This window comes from Micromys minutus, assembly GCF_963924665.1.
Source record: "Micromys minutus genome assembly, chromosome: 4".
NCBI classification, from domain to species: Eukaryota; Metazoa; Chordata; class Mammalia; order Rodentia; family Muridae; genus Micromys; species Micromys minutus.
The window spans coordinates 38,048,720-38,069,616 of NC_137973.1; the positions used below are offsets into that span (position 1 = coordinate 38,048,720).

General features: G+C 39.2%; 1 protein-coding gene across 2 annotated transcripts in view; it reads left to right on the forward strand.

Moving 5' to 3' along the window:
* The window catches only part of PTPN22 (protein tyrosine phosphatase non-receptor type 22), a gene marked incomplete at its 3' end in the record, with an annotated part of 52,070 nt that overhangs the window by 24,532 nt on the left and 6,641 nt on the right, over window positions 1–20,897 (forward strand). The window contains exons 12-19 of one of the 2 annotated variants that reach the window (XM_080916502.1): window positions 381–457; window positions 579–1,393; window positions 6,140–6,223; window positions 6,360–6,481; window positions 8,371–8,398; window positions 12,940–13,017; window positions 13,537–13,643; window positions 15,106–15,136. In XM_080916502.1, the coding sequence (XP_080772628.1) occupies window positions 381–457; window positions 579–1,393; window positions 6,140–6,223; window positions 6,360–6,481; window positions 8,371–8,398; window positions 12,940–13,017; window positions 13,537–13,643; window positions 15,106–15,136 (1,342 nt within the window). The remainder of the gene's footprint in view (window positions 1–380; window positions 458–578; window positions 1,394–6,139; window positions 6,224–6,359; window positions 6,482–8,370; window positions 8,399–12,939; window positions 13,018–13,536; window positions 13,644–15,105; window positions 15,137–20,897) is intronic. The other variant, XM_080916503.1, reaches the window with a different exon arrangement.

Here is a 20,897-nt window from a genome sequence, read left to right on the forward strand (position 1 = left end):
CTCCCTTCCCCAGAAGCCATCAACTGACGTAACAACTCAGTCAAGAGTGGGCATATGGAGCCCACCCCCCTTCCATGTTTGAGTGTCGACTGGCTTGGTTTTGTGGAGGTCTTGTACAGGCGAGAGCGCTGCTTGACTCTATGAATGAATTCGTCTTGTCATGTCCAGAATACAGTTTCAATCCACTTTTCCTGGTTCTTTCTGTTCCCTTTCCAGTGATGCTCCCTGTGCCTTGTGGGGGATGGGGGGCGAGAGGGGGAGGGTGGGTATTACTTCGCAGTCTTCCAAATGCTAAGACATTTCATTGACATTGCTTCATGAAAAACAAGACAAAACAAACCAAAGGAACAAAGAAAGTAACTCCGACGTTTCTTTTGAAGATTCAAGCAGAATGTTCAATTCCTGAACAAAACCTCACGATAGAAGCTGACTCTTGTCCTCTGGGTTTTCCAGAAAAGTGAGTAAATTTCTCTTATCTAATTGTGCCTAAAGGCTGTAATCTCATGTTCCGGTTGCTGTGCTACTGGAAGAGACCCCTTTTTTCTGTATGGCATCATCATCCTCTCCTTTTGTTTCAGCGCCTTGGTGAGAGATGCAAAAATGACAAACCAGCAGAATAAACAAGGGGCTGAGGCGGCTTCTTTTGGCCTTAGGACTCCTAAGATAAGTGCCAAGGAAGAGTTGGTTTTGCACTCAGCTAAATCAAGCCCTTCTTTCGACCGTTTAGAGCTAAACTGCGAGTGTAACAACAAGGCTGTCATAACCAGGAACGGGCAGGCAAGGGCTCCTCTGGTCGTGGGAGAGCCCCTTCAGAAGTATCAAAGTCTGGATTTCGGTTCCATGTTGTTTGGGTCCTGTTCCAGTGCTCTGCCCATAAGCACAGCTGGCAGGTGTCACAATTCAAAGGAGCCAGTAACACGGACCAAATCAACTCCCTTTGAACTGATTCAGCAGAGAGAAACAATTGAGCTGGCTGTGGAAGATGGTTCTTTATGCTTGGGATCTCAGCTGCATATGCGTTGTCTCAGGGAGCTGCAGGGGCCAAGAGTGGCCCACGCTTCTTCAGAAGAACTGGATTATCCACTGCCGCGTGCCTGTGAACGCCCGGCGTGTGATGCATCTTGCGCACCGCAGCACAGCCCCGGTGCTTTGAGAATGCACTTGTGCATGTCTTTAGCGGAAGATCCTTATTTTTCATCGTCTCCTCCAAATAGTGCTGATTCGAAGATGTCTTTTGATCTGCCTGAAAAACAAGATGGAGCCACTTCTCCTGGCGCTCTGTTGCCAGACTCGTCTACAACCTCTTTTTCTTATAGCAACCCACAAGATTCCTTAATGGCGTGCACGCGCACTCTGACCAGCTTTTCCCCATTAAACCATGAGACATCAGAAGGTAATTTTTTTTTTTAATTTGTTTATTTTGGACGTTGCCTGGGTTCCATTAAGTATTTTGGTTTCTTCTCAACCTAGCTCTTCTGTTCTTCCTCCTCGTCCTCACCCTCGTCGTCCTCTTCCTCCTCTCCCCCTCCTTCTCAAAGAAATAAGTTCTGGAAGAGTTTTGGTGATGTACTAAATAAATTGACAGCAGTAGAGGCAGTCAGGTCTGGGGACCCATCTGTGCCAACAGGAAGGCTTCAAACATGGCCAATCCTCATTCCAGACTTGTTTGTCAAAAGCCCATAATCTACCTTTAACATGCAGAAGGAGCTTCCCAAGTACAGAGGGTAAACGCATCAGCAGCACTCGGCAGTCACAGACGCATCTGTTACACACTTAACGTACCTGTAACGAGCTGAACACACTGCTCAGCACTGAACTATTTTCCTGTAGGAGTGGGAAGGAAAGGGCCTGACTTCTTGCATGTTTCCATTGTCTAAGTAGATGAGAATGTGTGTAGTATTGTGTGACTTTTTAAAACTGTTTTAACACAACTTTTAGATTTATCTCTTATAATGCTAGATTTTTTTACATATCAAATATACTGTTTTAACTGAGTAGTCAGAAAGTAATAGTGAACGTACTATTAGAGATTATTATAGAATTTCTCTTTGCCTTTTTTTTTTTTTTTTTTAGTAAAGTGGATTGATTGACCTTAGTGCCTCATGCTTGGCAGGCAGGGAGGTATTTAAGTTGAATCTGCAGCCCTAATAATTTGATGTTGAAGATGAAGGAAGCAAAGAGCAAGTTTAATTCTCTTAGGCATATCTCGAGATACCTACACGTGTAGGTATACATGTGTAGGCCAAATTACAATCTCACATGAATTTCTCTATCACTCTCTACCTTTTGACTGTATGATGTAATCTCAATGAACTCAGAGCATGCGTCTCACTGTCTTACCCTAGGCTGACGACTAGCAAGCCCTTGTCTCTACCCCTTCTCCTTCAGTGCTGGGCTGTACTCAGGCTTTGTATGTGGATGCTGAGGTCTGAGTCAGGTGTTCATCCTTATGCAACAAACATTCTTACCCACTAAGCTTTCTCCTCAGCCCTAAGTGCTTTTATTTTTTCCTAGTTTAGTTTTAGTTTTTTTTTTTTTCTTTCTCTGACAGTGTCTCATGTACCCCAAAATGGCCCTCAGATTCTCTACATTAACAACGATGACTTTAAACTCTTGATGATAAATATGTGCTATTAAAATCCAGCAAGTTTGATAGATAAAAGGTATTTGCTGCAAAAAAGATTTTTAAAACAATTATTTGTTTTAAATATGTGACAACACTGTCACTGTCTTCAGACACACCAGAAAGGGCATCAGATCCTCCTATATTTATGTATGTGAGTACACTGTTGCTGTCTTCAGACACACTATAAGAGGGCATCAGATCCCATTACAGATGGTTGTGAGTCACCATGTGGTTGCTGGGAATTGAACTCAGGACCTCTGGAAGAGCAGTCAGTGCTCTTAACCACTGAGCCATCTCTCCAGCTCCCCCAAAATTTTTTTTCTTCCTCTACCTCTGTTTATTTTCCTTTTTTCTTTTTTTTTAAACAACTTTATTTTACAAAACAAAGATAAATGTACAGATTTTAAACATTTTTTGCTTAAAATTATACATTTTTTGTCAGTACTTTTTTTCAGATTTTAACATAATTTTTACAAAAACTATATGAATATATTTTTTAGTCAGTACTTGATTTTTTTCAAGGTTTGATTGTATGCCTTGAAAACTTAATAGTTACAATGAGCTAAAGTACATGTAAAACAAAATGTAACATGGAAATAGTTAAAGTTTTCTTGTTTTGTAAATATTTTTTTTTGTTTTGTTTTGTTTTCTTTATTTTTTGGACTTCATACAGTCTGTGAGTTGTTTCTGGGGGAGTGCAAGCCTCTGGGGTTAGCATCCAACTATCCCACCCTTTTACTCTGAGATAGTGTCTGTCTCTGTCTCTGTGATGAGTTTCCTGTGTGCAGCAAAAGGCTGGATTTTGTTTATGTATCCAATCTGATAGTCTATGTCTCTTTATTGGGGAGTTGAGACCATTTATGTTAATAGATATCAAGGAATAGTTGTTTCTGTTTCCTGCCATTATTGCTTTTTTGGGTTGAGTTGTGTCTGTGTTTTTTTCTTCTTTTAGTTTTCTTGTTTAGGAGTTTTCTTGTTTTTACTAGGCTGTATTTTCCCTCATTGTATTGGGTTTTCCACCTATAATTTGTTGTAGTGCTGGGTTTGTGGTCAGATATTGTGTGAATTTTGATTTGTCTTGAAATATCTTTGTCTCTCCATCTATGGTGATTGATAGTTTTGCTGGGTATAGCAGCTTGGGCTGGCACTTGTGCTCTCTTAAGGAGTGCATGATGTCTGTCCAGGCTCTTCTAGCTTTCATAGTCTCTGTTGAGAAATCGGGTGTGAGTCTGATTGGTCTGCCTTTATATGTTACCTGACCTTTTTCCCTTACTGCTTTTAGTATTCTTTCTTTACTTTGGGTGCTTGATGTTTTTACTATTATGTGTTGGGAGGTATTTCTTTTCTGGTCCAACCTATTTGGAGTTCTGAAGGCTTCTTTTATGCTCGTGGTCATCTCATTCTTGAGGGTAGGGAAGTTTTCTTCTATGATTTTGTTGAAGATATTTACTGTGCCTCTTAGTTGATATTCTTCTCCCTCTTCTATTCCTATTATCCTTAGGTTCGGTCTTCTCATTGTGTCTTGGATTTCCTGGACATTTTGGGTTAGGAGCTTTTTGTTTTTTGCATCTTCTCTGGCCGTTTTGTCTATGTTTGCAATGTTGTCTTCTGCCCCTGAGATTCTCTCTTCGATCTCTTGTAATCTATTGGAAATGCTTGCTTCTGTGACTCCTGATTTCTTTTTTTGGTGTTCTGACTCTAGGGTTATCTCTTTTAGCGTTTTCTTTATTGTGTCAATTTCTGTTTTAATTTCCCTCTTCCATTCCTTTATTTCTTTGGTTCTGTTTTCCTCTAGTTCTTTGAGTTCTTTGAGTGTTTTTCTTGTTTCTTCTTTAAAAGCTTCTGAATCTTTTTGCTTTTTCTCCCTTTCTTGTTTAACTATCTCTATCAGCATCTTGAGGTATGATTTCAGGTCTGTGCCTTCTTTTTCTGGAGTGTTTGGAATTCCGATGTTTGCTGTTATGGGAGAGCTGGGTTCTGGTGTTGCTAGATTGTCTTGGTTTCCTTGGGATATACTCTTTCTCTTTCCTCTTGCCATTTTGTTGTCAGTGATATGTTCTTGCCTTTCCCTTGTATCTGGTTTGTGTCCCTGGTTCTCCACTGGTCCAGGTGTCAGATGGGCCGAGCCCTGTTTTATGCCTCAGAGTCGTCGGGTGTGAGCAGAAGTTCCAACGTTCTGTTTCTGGTTGCCGGATCGGGCAAGGCAGGGCAGGGCAAGGTAGGGTGTGCACTTTCCGTGTGCACTCCGCAGATTTCTCTCTGCTCCCCGGCAGCCCAGGTCTCCCACCCACCAGTTGCTCAGCCTCTATGAGCCGCCATTCCGGGTGGCAGATGGGCCAGGCTCGGCTCTGCGTCCTGAAGTCGCCTCCAGGTGGAAACAGAAGTTCTAATTTTCTGTTCCCAATCGCTGGATCAGGCAGGGCAGGGCAGGGCAAGTTAGGGTGTGCACTTTCCGTGTGCACTCCGCAGAGATCTCTCTGCTCCCTGGCAGCCCAGGTCTCCCACCCACCAGTTGCTCAGCCTCTATTCCCAAAATTTTTTATATAGCTCTAAAAAGGTTCTTCTTTGTCTCAATTCTTTTGCAATTTAATCATTAAAATGTAAGTGTGTGTGTGTGTGTGTGTGTGTGTGTGTGTGTGTAGGTCTGAGGTGACTTGCAAGGGTGAGGTTTCTCATCCTATCATGAGATTCTTGGGATTTAGCTCAGGTTTTCAGGCTTGGTAGCAGCAAGTATCTTTATCCACTGAGCCCCGTCAGCATCTGATATTTCCTTTTTGTAAATAGCCATATTCCTTTAAACTTCTTAGAGTATCAAAAATAACACATTATTTTCATATTGTAACAAAATTGACATGTCTGCCATCTGGTGGCAGTTTCTTATAATGGCATGTTAGATGTTCACAAAGTGAGTATTATTAGATGTAAAACCCTGCCCCAGATCTCTAATTCACTTCCATTCCCAGAAGTTTCTCCCTCTTTCTTGATAAACTATGTCTACTTCTGTAACAAACATCTATATTTTTTCTTCTTTTTAAAGATATTTTGTTTTTTAAGACAGGGCTTCTCTGTGTAGCCCTAGAACTCACTTTGTAGATCAGGATGGCCAGAAACTCAGAGAACCAATCAACCCGTCTATGCTTTTCAAGTACTGGGATTAAAGGCACGTGCCACCACTAACCAGCAAAGAAGGATTTTTAAAAATATCTCCTGCATTAAAATGAATGTTTAGCTGATGAAAATGTCCTATTGTGAATTCAATGAAAAACAAAAGAAAAGAGTAATGTAGAAGATAATCCAAGCCATGCCAACAGCAACTCAAAATGTGTGGGTACACTTAAACCTTTAAATCCAGTAAAGAATTTCAAAGAATAAAAAATTTTCCCATAGACTAATTCTTTTTCCTAGAGCAAGCAAATACAAATCTGTTAGATTTACATTCAAGATTAGGTCAGAATGTAAGGATCTCCTTTATTCTCATCAAAAATTGCGATTACATTTCTGTTACTTGGATAGCTACTTCTCCCAGGACAGATGATGAAATCCCCCCGCCACTCCCCGAACGGACACCGGAGTCTTTTATTGTGGCCGAGGAAGCTGGTGAGTACAGTTCAGTAAGTATGAAGTGTATGTCCCTTCTCCGGCCCCTCAGCGCTCTGTGTGCTGCCGCTGAGCATCTGTCTGTCTTCCTTAAAAATAACCTTCCTAAGAACTGGCCGTATTTCCTTTCTGGCAGGAGAGCCCTCAGCATGTGTTACCGAACCCTTACCTCTGGTGGTAAAACTTGAAACGTTGCTGGAAAGCAGCGGAACATCTGAATCTAAGAGCCACGACTCTGTGGGCTTTACACCAAGCCAGGTTTGTAGCTTTTCCTGACTCAACTCATTTGTATTCAACAGGCTATAGTTTTATTCTATACATTTAAATTTTTAGACATATTTATTTTATTTTAGGTGTAAGATCATTTTGCCTGTATGTATGCCTGTGTACGGCATGTGTATCTTGTGTCTGCAGAAGTCAAAAGAGGGGATGGGATCTTCTGGAACTGGAGTTGGGGATGGTTGTGAGCCACCATGTGAGTGCTGGGAACTGAGCCCAGGTCCCCTGCCAGAGCAGCAAGTGCTCTAACTGCTGTGCTAACTCTCCAGACCCTTCTCTTCATTTTGACAGCTGCCATTCAATAATTATTAAATAGACCCTAAAATAAAACAACATGCTAGAGGATACAGGAGATAGGAAAGATGTATGAGGCTCATTTTTTACTCTTTAGAAACTTACGTTGGAAGTTCAGGATGTGTATATGAATCTTTATGTTTATTACATCAAGATTATATACCCATGATATGTGAAACATACAGAAATTCAAAGGACATGGAAGCCTTTTCAGGTTCAAAGTAGTCAGAATAGTCCAGTGAGAGAGAAAACATTCAAGATGATTCCTAAAAGATAGTTAAGGCAAAAGTAATCAAGTGCTTCATAACCAGATGGATTATTCAAGGCAAAAGTAATCAAGTGCTTCATAACCAGATGGATTATTCACTGCAGCCACTTCATGGACTGATCAATCTTAGCAGTAAAATCACAAACCACAACTTTTTCCCTTTTATTGGACATTTTTTATTTACATTTCAAATGTTATCCCCTTTCCCGGTTTTTCCTCCACAAATCCCCTATCTCACCCCCCCCCCCCGGCCTCTATGAGGGTGCTCCCCAACCATCCATCCACTCTCTTCCACCTCCCCGCCCTGGCATTCCCCTATGCTAGGGTATTGAGCCTTCACAGGACCAAGGGTCTCTCTTCTCATTGGTGACTGACAAGGCCATCCTCTGCTACGTATGCAGCTGGAACCATGGGTCCCTCCATGTATACTCTTTGGTTGCTGTTTTAGTCCCTAGGAGCCCTGGGGGCTCTGGTTGGTTGATATTGTTGTTCTTCCTATGGGGTCAAAAACCTCTACAGCTCCTTCAGTCCTTTCTCTAACTTCTCCATTTGGCGCCCCGTGCTCAGTCCAATGGTTAACTGTGAATATCCATCTCTGTATTTGTCAAACTCACAAACAGCAACTTTTAATGATATACACATATTACTTAAGATGAGCCACTTAGAATAATGTTTTCTCATTCTAGAAGAAAAATCTGTGTTCCTGATAATTTATATATTCTTTGAACCAACTATATAAGTATATACATTGGTTTCAGAGATCAGAAAATGAATCAGTCATTTAGAAGTTCCTACAAGGCTATGGGTGTGGCTTAGTGTTAAGCATTTGTCTAGCACTGTAAGACTCTTGGTTTAATCCCAGTACTGAATTAAAAACTAGCTCCTATAATTGTAATGCTGGAAAATTACAATGTTAACATAATGTTGTTACAATTACTATTAATAGTATGCACACACATAATGGTCTTTTGATTAACTCACATAGCAAAGAACAATTAGCCCTTTTCAGTATTATAAAGTAATTATAATTTCAACAACTTATCTCCAAATAAATTTTAGGGCAATGTTCTAAATTATGAAAAATAATTCAGAAGGAGATAAGTTTAGAACAAATTTCCATATGATAAAAAACTATGAAAGTCACTGTAAGAGTTAAGGATTCCTTTTTATAATTCAACACAGACACGGGTTGAGAAATCCTGCTGTCATGATAGTTATATGAACTATAATTTTAAAAAGTGTTATTTATTGCTTTGAGCTTGTATTATGTTTGTACATATTATTCTTTCACTTTTTTCCCATTTAGGATGTGAAACTCCGAAGTCCCAAATCAGGTAAAGATTTCTCTTGACTTTAGATGACATGTAGTCCTCAGGACTTGTGTTGTAAGAACTGCTCGTTAATAATTCATGTTAGGAGGATTCATGGTTCCTGTAATAGCTTCTGCTATCTTGATTTATTTTTGGCTTTCCTAAACTAACAATGTTCATTTTGTTGTGGGCAAAGTAAAGACAAGATTCTTTTTAAAAGAATACATTATTTCAGATGGAATATTTTAAAATTCAAATAGTCAAAACAATCTTGTGTAAAACAAAACAAACAAACAAAAAAGCAGAAAACTACTACACTACCTGACTTCCAACTACACAATCCAGAGAAACCAGAATGTCGAGATAACAACATAAAAAGATATATAGAAAACAGAGACCAGAATAAATATCTCAGAAGGAAACCCACATGTGCTTCTATAGCCAACTGACTTTGGACAAAAGTGAAATGAATATACATGGGGAAAGGACAGTATTTTCAACAAACGACTCTGTAAAAATATGGTACCCACATTTATAGCAAAGGTGGGTACCATGGGTCCTACTGCTCACCAGTTGCAAAAACTACTCAGCATTTTCTAAAAATTTTGTCATAAGACCTGACACTATAAAATGACCAGAAGAAAAACTTAAGGACTTTGGAATTGGTGAGAACTTTTTTGAACAAGACATTAAACCAAAACAAATACCTTCCCACCCCAACACCCAAAAACCACATGGAAACAAAAGTAAGAACAGTCAAGTGAAATTATTCTAAATGGATGGCTGCACACAGCAAAGGCAACAACTTTTGCCTTTAATTTACAGAACTTTGTATATTATGCATCTGACAAGCACACCACAGTTAGGGCATCTCCCTGAGGAATAGGGATGTTGAGCATTTCTTTAGGTGTTTCTCAGCCATTCGATATTCCTCAGTTGAGAATTCTTCATTTAGCTCTGTACCCCATTTTTTAAAATAGGATATGAGACCACTTCTTCCCCTAAAGCCACACCTATTCCAACAAGGCCATAGCTCCACATAGTGCCACTGTCTCTGGGACTCTAAGGTCCATTTCATTTAAGTTACCATAGTCACGTACAGTCTCTCATGATGGTGTAGACTATCGATTGTGCAGTCTAGCTAGGCATGGTAACAGGCATGAAGAAGTTCACATGCCCAACCAGGGGTGGGGGGTGGGGAGTGGCTGGTGCTCAGTTCCCTTTCCCCTTTTTGTTCAGTTTTGGATCCCAGCCCATGGTATAGTCTTTCCTTCCAACTAACAATCAAGAAACTTCCTCAGAGACATGCCAAAAAGTTCATTTCCGTGTTGATTCTAAATCTCATCAATGGATGGGGAGAATTATTACTTTGAGGCTAACCTGGTATATACTTTAAGACCTTATCTCAAAAATATTTGAGGGATAGAAAGGAAGAAAAGGTGAAGAAAAGAAAGGAGGAAAAGAAAAACATTATGGAAGCTTTTCAAAAAATTACCACATGAACCCGAAGTCCTACTATTGAGTATATCTGCAAAGAACATATAGACAGACAGACACTTGTACTTACATACTCACAGAACACTATCTGTAATAATTAAGAATCACGGTCTATATGCCATCAACTTATTCACGGCTTAGAAGATGTGATGTCATTCAGCAAGAAAGGTTGCAGTTCTGTTGTGGCTGGCAACATGGGTAGAAATGGAGATGGCTGCGTTAAATGAAATAAGAAAGGCACAGAGAGGCAAGTACTTCATGATCTTGGTCATAGGTGGCAAGTATTTCATGATTTTGGTCATAGGTTGTCTATAACAAAGTTGAACTCACAGAAGAAGAAAGTATAGTGGTTGCCAGATGGAGAAGAGAGACTGGTAAAGTTGACCACTGGCAGAGTTACCACTGGAGTAAGCAGACCTAGCACACTGCTGCATAGCTCAGAGACTAGTCGAAGCTTACAATTTATTTCTAAAGGTTGTAAAAAAACACTTCTAATATTTCACTTTAAATGGTAAGTGTGTGAGTAAACATGTTTAACTTGATTTATTATAGGATACATACATCTGTTGAAATATATTATGATATCTCATCATATTATAATTTTGATGTTTTATATAATTTGTCTTAAAAGAATTTTAATAAGCCAGTCATGGTGGCACACATCTTTAATCCCAGCATTTGGGAGTCTGAGGCAGGAGGATCTCTGCAAATTCAAGGCCAGCCTGGTCTACAAAGTTAGTTCCAAGACAGTACTGTTATGAAAGAGAAAGGCCTTTCATAACCTTCTATAATGGGATCTGATGCCCTCTTCTGGCGTGCAGGCATACATGCAGACAGAACACTCACACATAAAATACATGAAGTAGTCTTTAAAAAAGAAATGTAATTTAGAAACTAATAACATTTTCAGTTTATAGATTCTTTTACTATTGTTAACAGAGTAATTCTAAATAATTATGTCTAGCACTTAATAAATTCTCTTTGCTTTATTTTGTATCGCGAGTGTTTGCCCGCATTTATGGCTGTGCATCACATGTATGGTGCTCAAGAAAGCCAGAAGTCGGTGTCAAAGCCCCTGGTCTGTAGTTACAGATGATTGTAAGATGCCATGTGGGTGCTGGGAACTGAACCTACTTCCTCTGGAAGAGCAACCAGTGCTCTTAACTGTATCCACTCTTAAAAAACTTGTTATTGCTCTTCCTTTTCCTGAGTTTGCTTATATTATACGCTGAACAAAACTGGGTAACAGCTACTGGGAATACATAGGTACTTTGCATTCATTAGCATAGTCTGCAGTTTCATTAGCATATTTATTCATATTATCATAATTACTCAAAATATATGTATATGTGATATTAAAAAGCATGAGCTTTTGGAGCATATGATTTGAAACCACCAATCTGCTAAGAATTACCACAATATAGAACCTTAATTAAAGAATGTACTTTCTGAGGGCTGGGCATGATGGTATATGCCTTTAATCTCAGCACTTAGGAGGCAAAGTCAGGTAGATCTCTGTGAGCTCAAGGCTAACCTAGCCTATATAGCAAATTCCTAGCCATAAGGGGCTATATTCTGAATCTCAGTCTCAAAAAGCAAACTAATTTTCTGAGAGAGGCATGGTGGCTCACATCTATAACCCCAGCACTTAGGAAGCTGAGGCAGAACTGCTGGAAATTCAAGGTTACCCTTTATTATAGAGTAAGACTCTGCTTCAATAAAACAACAAAAATGCATGTGTTTGGGGCTGTGGAGATGGATGGCTTAGTGGGTGAGAGCACTGTTCTTCCAGAGGTCCCAGATGTGGTTCTCAGTACCCACATGGTGGTTCATAACAAACCATAACTCCATGTCCAGGGGGTCTGGTATCCTCTTCTGACTTTTGCAAACATCAGGTTGTCTTAGTTACTGTTCTATTGTTGTGAAGAGCCATCATAACCAAGGCAACTCTTATACAAGAGAGCATTTGACTGGGGGCTTACTTATCAGTGTAGAAGGTTAGTCTCATTATCACGGTGGAAGCATGCTGGGAGCATGGCCACACACAAGGGACTAGAGCAGTAGATGAGATATACATCCTGATCCACAGGCAGCAGACGGGAGTGGGGGGAAGGAAAAGGAGACAGAGAGACAGAGGGAGGGAGGGGAAGGGGAGGAAAAGAAGAAAGAGAGAGAGAGAGGGAGAGAGGGAGAGAGAGAGAGAGAGAGAGAGAGAGAGAGAGAGAGAGAGGGAGGGAGGGAAGGAGGGAGGGAGGGAGGGAGGGAGGAAAGGAGAGAGGGAGGGAGGGAGAGAGGGAGGGAGGGAAGGAAGGAAGGAGAGAGACTGACTTATTGGCCCTGGCTTGGGCTTTTGAAACCTTGAATCCTAGCCCTAGTGACACATCACCTCCAACAAAGTCATATCTTCTCCAACAATACTAATTGCTCCTAATCCATCCCAAACAGTTCATTAACTGGGGACTAAGAGTGCAAGTTTATGAACCTATGATGTTCCATACCATTCAAACACAGGCAAGGCACTCATATCCACTAAATAAACAAACCTGTAAAAATGCATATTCTTTAAATTGTTTAAATTGTTGATTTTCTCATTTATAAAATGTGGTTCATATAACCTCTTTGTTGATGTGTGTGTGTGTGTGTGTGTGTGTGTGTGAAAATTGAGATAATACATTTAATACAGTGTCACCAAATAACTGTCATTAAATGTCTTCCAGATATTAGGAAAGGCAGGATATATAAAAACAAATAGTACTTTTTCTTTCTTTCTTTCTTTCTTTCTTTCTTTCTTTCTTTCTTTCTTTCTTTCTTTCTTTCTTTCTTTCTTCCTTTCTTTCTTTTTTTTTGAGACAAGTTGAGCCAGGAAGCAGCCAGGCTGGCCTTAAACTTTCCATCCTTCTGCCTCTTAGACACTGGTATGTGCTCTTTTCAGGAAAAGTAACCAAGACAGAGGTGGCGGGACAAAATGAACAAACAGCAAAAATTACAGAGACACAAAAGAGATCCTATCCTGACTTTTATTGGTGTATTTCCTTGCTTTGTTCTATACTTAACTTTTGTTTTTACAGATCGACACCAGGATGGTTCTCCTCCGCCTCCACTCCCAGAAAGGACTCTGGAGTCCTTCTTCCTTGCTGATGAGGACTGTAAGTTGGCATTTATAAAATGAAGTGTCAGAAGGCTTAAAATAAGATAAGTATGTTAGTTCATGCACGTGATCTCAGCACTTGAGAGGCAGATACAAGAGGGTTGGGGATCCAAGGCCATTGATAGCCACATAGTTTAAGGACAGCCTAAGCTTTGTGAGACCCTGTCTCATAAGAGCAAAGCCGAGGCTGAGTATGGTGGTTTGCTGGGAGGCAGAGTCAGATGTCTGTGAGTGGCAGGCAAGCCAGGGCTACACAATGAGGCCCAGTCTAAAAAACAAACCAAAGCAAACTAAAACAAAAGAAACAAACAAAAACCCCAACAACGTTAAATACAGAAAGTTCTACACGCAAAGGTGTAAAGAATGATTAAATAAAAGAATGAATTCTAAAGCCTATAATATATAATAAAAAGAGTCCAAACATATAGGCCATATCTGAATCTACACCTATATTTAAATCACTGGCTTAAGAAACTACATAACAAAACCTTTTTCTTTCCTTTTCTTTTTTGTTAAGGTATACAGGCTCAACCCACGAGAACTTCCTATTCTGAAACCACAGAGAACTCCACATCTTCTAAACAAACCTTGAAGACCCCAGGAAAAAATTTCACAAGGAGCAAGGTAAGACAAGAGATTGAGAAAACATCCCAGAGTTGTCCTGGTTTTCTCTCCACAGCATTGAAACAGAAAATTAGGTTAAGCATATTTACCAAACTGAGTTTTGCTCTCACACAGTCAAAATTAGTAAAAAGCAAATATACGTACTGAACGAGAGTAATTATAGTTACGTGTGAGTATATGAAAATAAATGTATTACATGCAGAGAAGGTTAAGGTATATATGTATATATATATTACATTATGAAGTTTCTCAAATCAAGGGATATGCTTGGATTATTTCATAATTGTTAGTGGGTTAAGAATGTAGCTCAGTTAGCAGACTGCCTGAAGCATGCCTGAAGCCTGGAGTCTGACCTAGGTATGGTGGTGCATGCCTGTAATACCCATATCACAATATGTGAGAGGTGGAGGCAGGAGTATCAGAAGTTTAAAATTAGGCTGGGATACATGAGACCGTGTCTCCCCCCCCCCAAAAAAATGTTGGTAGAAAAAGTTTAGGATCTACAGATCATATCTACATTGGGATAATGTGTAGATAGTTAAAAGATTTAAATGCTAAAATGTGTACATACACATGAAACCACTAAAAAGGAACTGCAGAGATGGTTCAGAGATTAAGAGCACCAACCGACCTTTCAGAGAGCCTGATTTCAAGTCCCAGCATCTACATGGCGGATCTTAACTGTCTTTAGCCCTGATTCCAGACGATCTGATGTGCTCTTGTCTCCTTGGCACTGGGCATATACATGGTACACAGATATACATTCAGGTAAAACATCTATACACATAAAATAATAAATTAATCTAAAAACTTTTAAAACATAAAAATAAAAAAAACAGCTCCCCAAATGACTCAACAATAACTATTTTTAAAAACCCTAAGTTACAAGGGAACTTTTTGTTAAGCTAGTATTGTAACTGGAGCACGAAGGGCCTTTGTAACCATAACAGTCCAGAGGCAGTGAGGAAGAAGATACAGCAGCCCACTGAACAAAACAAAATGTCTGCCTAGTGGAGGAGAGTCAAAGAGAAAGACCAGACTGGAGAGGAGGATGCCCACAGCCAGTACCACAGTCAGAGTGCGTCTAACATATGACGAATTCTAGAAATTCATAACTGTAAAATAAAACTGGGCGGAAAGTCCGTGACTGAAAAGCGAAGCAACCTTCAGAGGTTGTTGCCAGTTTTGAATGCTCCCAGTAGAGGGAGTGAAGGCTTGTCATCCTTACCCCTGGCATTTTGACAGCACTCTCTAGGTACATACTAGAATACACATGGTAAAATAGCAAGACAGGATCAAATGGTGGCTTTGTATTGAATTAGGGTGCAAGATGGAAAAATAATTGCAGTTTCATGGCAATTATCAAGGAAACCAATCCTGTTAAGTCTGTATTTCTAGTTGACTAAGGCATTTTGAAACTTACAGGAAAAACATTAACTTTCTCCTCTCTCTGCTTTCACAGAGTTTGAAGATCTTCCGAAATATGAAAAAAAGTAAGCTCATTTGTACTTAATTTTTTTGAGACTGTATCTAAAAAATGTAAAGTTACACAATTTTAAGTATCAGCCTAAGAAAAAGGTTAACAATAGCATTCCCAAACAGAGCTTCAGAAAGGGCCTGTGGGTCACCCAGGCCTCGGCGTGCTGGGCTCCACCGCCTAACGTTAGGTACGGGTGCTGTTTACAGCAGAGGAGTAACTAACGCAATGTTTGGTATTTCCTACCCATTCCAAGGTGCTTAGATATAAAGATGCTATTTAAAACTCCTAACAGAATAACCTTAGATGTGTTTTCTTTGAAAACAGTAACAGCAAAGCATATTGTGAACCAAATGTGTGGATTTAATGAAACATTTTCATTTTCACAAGTATTACCAGGAGTTAAAAGTCTGTTGTGTACTATTGTGCTGTACTGTAATAAAAATAAAAACCCACAGCTTCTTTAAACTTTTGGAAATTCTCTTAGACATCCTATTTACAATTACAAGCTCTATAAAACAGGATGTGACTCTTAGAAATTCTATCCACTTGGTTAATCAGGAAGATATTAGTACAATGGGGAGGGACAAAGAACCCTATGGAAACTTTCTGAAAGCAAAACCGCAGGTGGACCATAACTTTACCCTCCTACTCTCCTCTAATTCCCCAAACTCCAGGTACCCAATCTATCTGGCTGTATTAGCATCACACCTGACCTCTGAAAGGATCCCTCACCTTGGTAGCTGAAGGATGGTTAGGAGACAAACATTCTCTCCCAAGATATAGTCAAGAAGAATTTTAACATTTCAAAAGGAAATTACAGTAACAGGAACAATTATGTAGATAAAAAACAAATGAGTGACTGACCTGGGTAGTCAGCCAAAGGTTCATTTGATTAGCTTAAGAATCACTCCTTTTTTTCTCTAGATCTAGTAAGATTTGGGGGATATTAAAGAAGCAGTAACTTCAGGTAGATTTATATTGGCAGATCTTTGGGATATGGTGGGAAACTGGGCCTTTTTTTTTTGACAACTTTATTTTAAAAAACAACGATAAATGTACAGACTTTAAGCATTTTTTGCATAAAAGTATACAATACATTTTTGTCAGTACTTTTTTTTTTTTTTAAAGGTTTGATAGTGTGATCAAGATCCCACTAGTTACAATGAGCATAAAGTACATGTAAAACAAGATGCAACCTGGAAATAGTCAAAGTTTTCTTGGTGTGTAAAGATTTTTTTTTTTTTTTTTTTTTTTTTTTTACAATGAGCAAACAGTACATGTCATACAGGGTGCAACCCGGAATTTGTCAATGTGTTCTTGGTTGGTAAGGATTGAGCATGACTTTTTTTTGTTTGTTTTGTTTTGTTTTCTTTTTTTCTTGGACTTGATACAGTCTGTGAGTTGTTTCTGGGGCAGTGCGAGCCTCTGGGGTTAGCATCCCACTATCAGTGACTGCATATTATGTCTGTTCTTTTGTGACTGGGTTATCTCACTCAGGATGATATTCTCTAGATGCAGCCATTTTCTTAAGAATTTGGTTAAGTCACTGTTTCTGGTGGCTGAGTAGTATTCCATTGTGTAAATGTACCACAATTTTTGTATCCATTCATCTACTGAAGGACATCTGGGTTCTTTCCAGCTTCTGGCTATTATAAATAGAGCTGCTATGAAGATTGTGGTGCATATATCTTTGTTGTGTATTAAAGTGTCTCTGGGGTATATGCCCAGAAGTGGAATAGCTGGGTCTTCAGGTGGTACTATGTCCAATTTTCTGACGAATCGCCAGACTGATTTCCAGAGTGGTTGTATTAGTTTACAACCCCACCAACAGTGGAGAAGTGTTCCTCTTTCTCTGCAGCCTCGCCAGCATCTGTTGTCATCTGAGTTTTGGATCTTGGCCAATCTGACTGGTGTGAGGTGGAATCTCAGGGTTGTTTTGATTTGCATTTCCCTGATGGCTAAGGATCTCGAGCACTTCCTCAGATGTTTCTCAGCCATTTGATATTCCTCAACTGAGAACGTTTTGTTTAGCTCTGTACCCCATTTTTTAATAGGGTTATTTGATTCTCTGGTGTCTAGCTTTTTGAGTTCTTTGTATACCTTGGATATTAGACCTCTATCTGATGTGGAGTTGGTAAAGATCTTTTCCCATTCTGTTGGCTGCCGTTTTGTTTTCTTGACAATGTCCTTAGCCTTACAGAAACATTGCAATCTCATTAAGTCCCATTTGTTAATTTTTGACCTTAGAGCTTGAGCCATTGGTGTTTTGTTCAGAAAATTTTCTCCTGTGCCTATGTGTTCTAAGGTTTTCCTTACTTTCTCATCTAATAGTTTCAGTGTATCTGGTTTAATGTGGACATCTTTGATCCACTTACACTTGAGCTTTGTACAAGAGGATAAGAAAGGGTCTATTTTCATTCTTCTGCATGCTGAGTGCCAGTTGGGCCAGCACCATTTGTTGAATAGGCTGTCCTTTTTCCACTGAATGTTTATGGCTCCTTTGTCAAAAATCAGGTGACCATATACGTGAGGCCTCATTTCTGGATCTTCTATTCTATTCCATTGATCCATATGCCTATTTCTGTACCAGTATCATGCAGTTTTCAGCACAATTGCCTTGTAATATAGCTTGATTATTCCCGCAGATGTTTTCTTGTTGTTGAGGATGGATTTCGCTATTCTAGGTCTTTTGTTGTTCCATATGAAATTACACATTGATCTTTCCAACTCAATGAAGAACTGGGTTGGAATTTTGATGGGGATTGCATTGAATCTGTAGATTGCTTTTGGTAGGATGGCCATTTTTAAAATGTTGATCTTTCCAATCCATGAGCATGGGAGATCTTTCCATTTTCTGAGATCATCCACAATTTCCTTTTTTAGAGGTTTGAAGTTCTTGTCATACAGGTCCTTCACTTGCTTAGTTAGAGTCACACCAAGGTATTTCATAGTTTTTGGGACGATTGTGAAGGGTACCTTTTCCCTAATTTCTTTCTCCACATGTTTGTCCTTTGAGTATAGGAAGGCTACTGATTTGTTTGAGTTAATTTTGTATCCAGCCACTTTGCTGAACTTATCAGCTGTAGGAGTTCTCTGGTGGAATTTTTGGAGTCACTTAAGTACACTATCATGTCATCTGCAAAGAGTGATGTTTTTATCTCTTCCTTTCTGATTTGTATCCCCTTAATCTCCTTTTGCTGTCTAATTGCTTCAGCCAGGACTTCCAGTACTATGTTGAATAGGTAGGGGGAGAGTGGGCAGCCTTGTCGAGTCCCTGATTTTAGTGGGATTGCTTCAAGTTTCCCACCGTTAAGTTTGATATTGGCTGTTGGTTTGCTGTATATTGCTTTTATTATGTTTAGGTATGGACCTTGGATTCCTGTTCTTTCCAGGACTTTTAACATGAAGGGGTGTTGAATTTTGTCAAATGCTTTCTCAGCATCTAGTGAGATGACCATGTGATTTTGGTCTTTGAGTTTGTTTATATGATGGATTACATTGATGGATTTCCTTATATTAAACCATCCCTGCATCCCAGAGAAGAAGCCTACTTAGTCATGGTGAATGATTGTTTTGATGTGTTCTTGGATTCGGTTTGCAAGAATTTTGTTGAGTATTTTTGCATCAATGTTCATAAGTGAGATTGGTCTGAAGTTCTCTTTCCTTGTAGGATCTTTGTGTGGTTTAGGTACGAGGGTTATTGTAGCCTCAAAAAATGAGTTAGGTAGTATTCCATCTAATTCTATCTTGTCGAATAGTTTGGAGAGTATTGGTGTTATATACGCAATAAATGTCTGATAAAATTCTGCATTGAACCCGTCTGGACCTGGGCTTTTTTTGGTTGGGAGGCTTTTGATGACTTCTTCTATTTCTTTAGGTGTTATGGGATTATTTAGATGGTTTACTTGGTCCCGGTTTAACTTTAGGATCTTGTATCTTTCTAGGAATTCGTTCATTTCCACCAGATTTTCCAATTTTGTGTAGTATAAGTTTTTGTAGTAGGATCTGATGATTTCTTGAATTTCCTCAGTTTCAGTTGTTATGTCTTCACTTTCCTTTCTGATTTTGTTAATTTGTATACTCTCTCTTTGCCATCTAGTTAGTCTGGCTAGGGGTTTATCGATCTTGTTGATTTTCTCAAAGAACCAACTCTTTGTTTTGTTGATTTTTTCAATGGTTCTTTTTGTTTCTATTTGGTCTATTTCTGCCCTAATTTTGATTATTTCTTGCCGTCTACTCTTCTTGGATGTATCTGCTTCCTTTTGTTCTAGGGCTTTTAGCTGTGCTGTCAAGTTGCTGATGTATGTTCTCTCCAGTTTCTTTTTGGAAGCACTTAGGGCTATGAGTTTTCCTCTCAGTACTGCTTTCATCGCATCCCATAGGTTTGGGTATGTTGTGTTTTCATTTTCGTTGAATTCTAGAAAATCCTTAATTTCTTTATTTATTTCTTCTTTGACCCTGCTATCATTTAACAGAGCGTTGTTTAGTTTCCATGTGTATGTGGGCTTTTTGTTGTCTTTGTTGTTGTTAAAGACCAGCCGTAGACCATGGTGATCTGAGAGGATGCATGGGAGTTTTTCAATCTCCTTATATCGATTGAGGATTGTTCTGTGTCCAATTATGTGGTCAATTTTTGAGAAGGTGCCATGGGGTGATGAGAAGAAGGTGTGTGCTTTTACTTTAGGATGATATGTTCTGTAGATATCTATTTATTCCAGTTGGTTCAAAGTCTCTGCTAGTTTTGCAGTGTCCTTGTTCAGTTTCTGTTTCCCTGATCTGTCCATTGGTGAGAGTGGGGTGTTAAAGTCTCCCACTATTATTATGTGGGGTGAAATGTATTTTTTGAGCTTTAGTAGGGTTTCTTTTATGAATGTGGGTGCTTTTTTATTTGGGGCATATATGTTAAGGATTGAGAGTTCCTCCTGACAGATTTCCCCGGTAATGAGTAAAAAGTGTCCTTCCTTATCTTTTTTGATAACTTTTGGTTGGAAATTTACTTTATTTGATATTAGAATGGCCACTGCAGCTTGCTTCTTGGGGCCACTTGCTTGGAAGTTTTTTTCCCACCCTTTTATTCTGAGATAGTGTCTGTCTCTTTCTCTGAGATGAGTTTCCTGTATGCAGCAAAAGGCTGGATTTTGTTTATGTATCAAGTCTGATAGCCTATGTCTCTTTATTGGGGAGTTGAGTCCATTTATGTTAATAGATATCAAGGAATAGTTGTTTCTGTTTCCTGCTATTATTGCTTTTGTGGGTTGAGTTGTGTCTGTGTCTTTTTCTTCTTTTGGTTTTCTTGTTTAGGAGATTTCTTGTTTTTACTAGGATGTATTTTCCCTCATTGTATTGGGTTTTCCGCCTATAATTCGTTGTAGTGCTGGGTTTGTGGTCAGATATTGTGTAAATTTAGATTTGTCTTGAAATATCTTCATCTCTCCATCTATGGTGATTGATAGTTTTGCTGGGTATAGCAGCTTGGGCTGGCACTTGTGCTCTCTTAGGGTGTGCATGGTGTCTGTCCAGGCTCTTCTAGCTTTCATAGATTCTGTTGAGAAATCAGGTGTGATTCTGATTGGTCTGCCTTTATATGTTACTTGACCTTTTTCCCTTATTGCTTTTAGTATTCTTTCTTTGCTTTGGGCACTTGGTGTTTTGACTATTATGTGTTGGGAGGTATTTCTTTTCTGGTCCAACCTATTTGGAGTTCTGTAGGCTTCTTTTATGCTCGTGGTCATCTTATTCTTAAGGGTAGGGAAGTTTTCTTCTACGATTTTGTT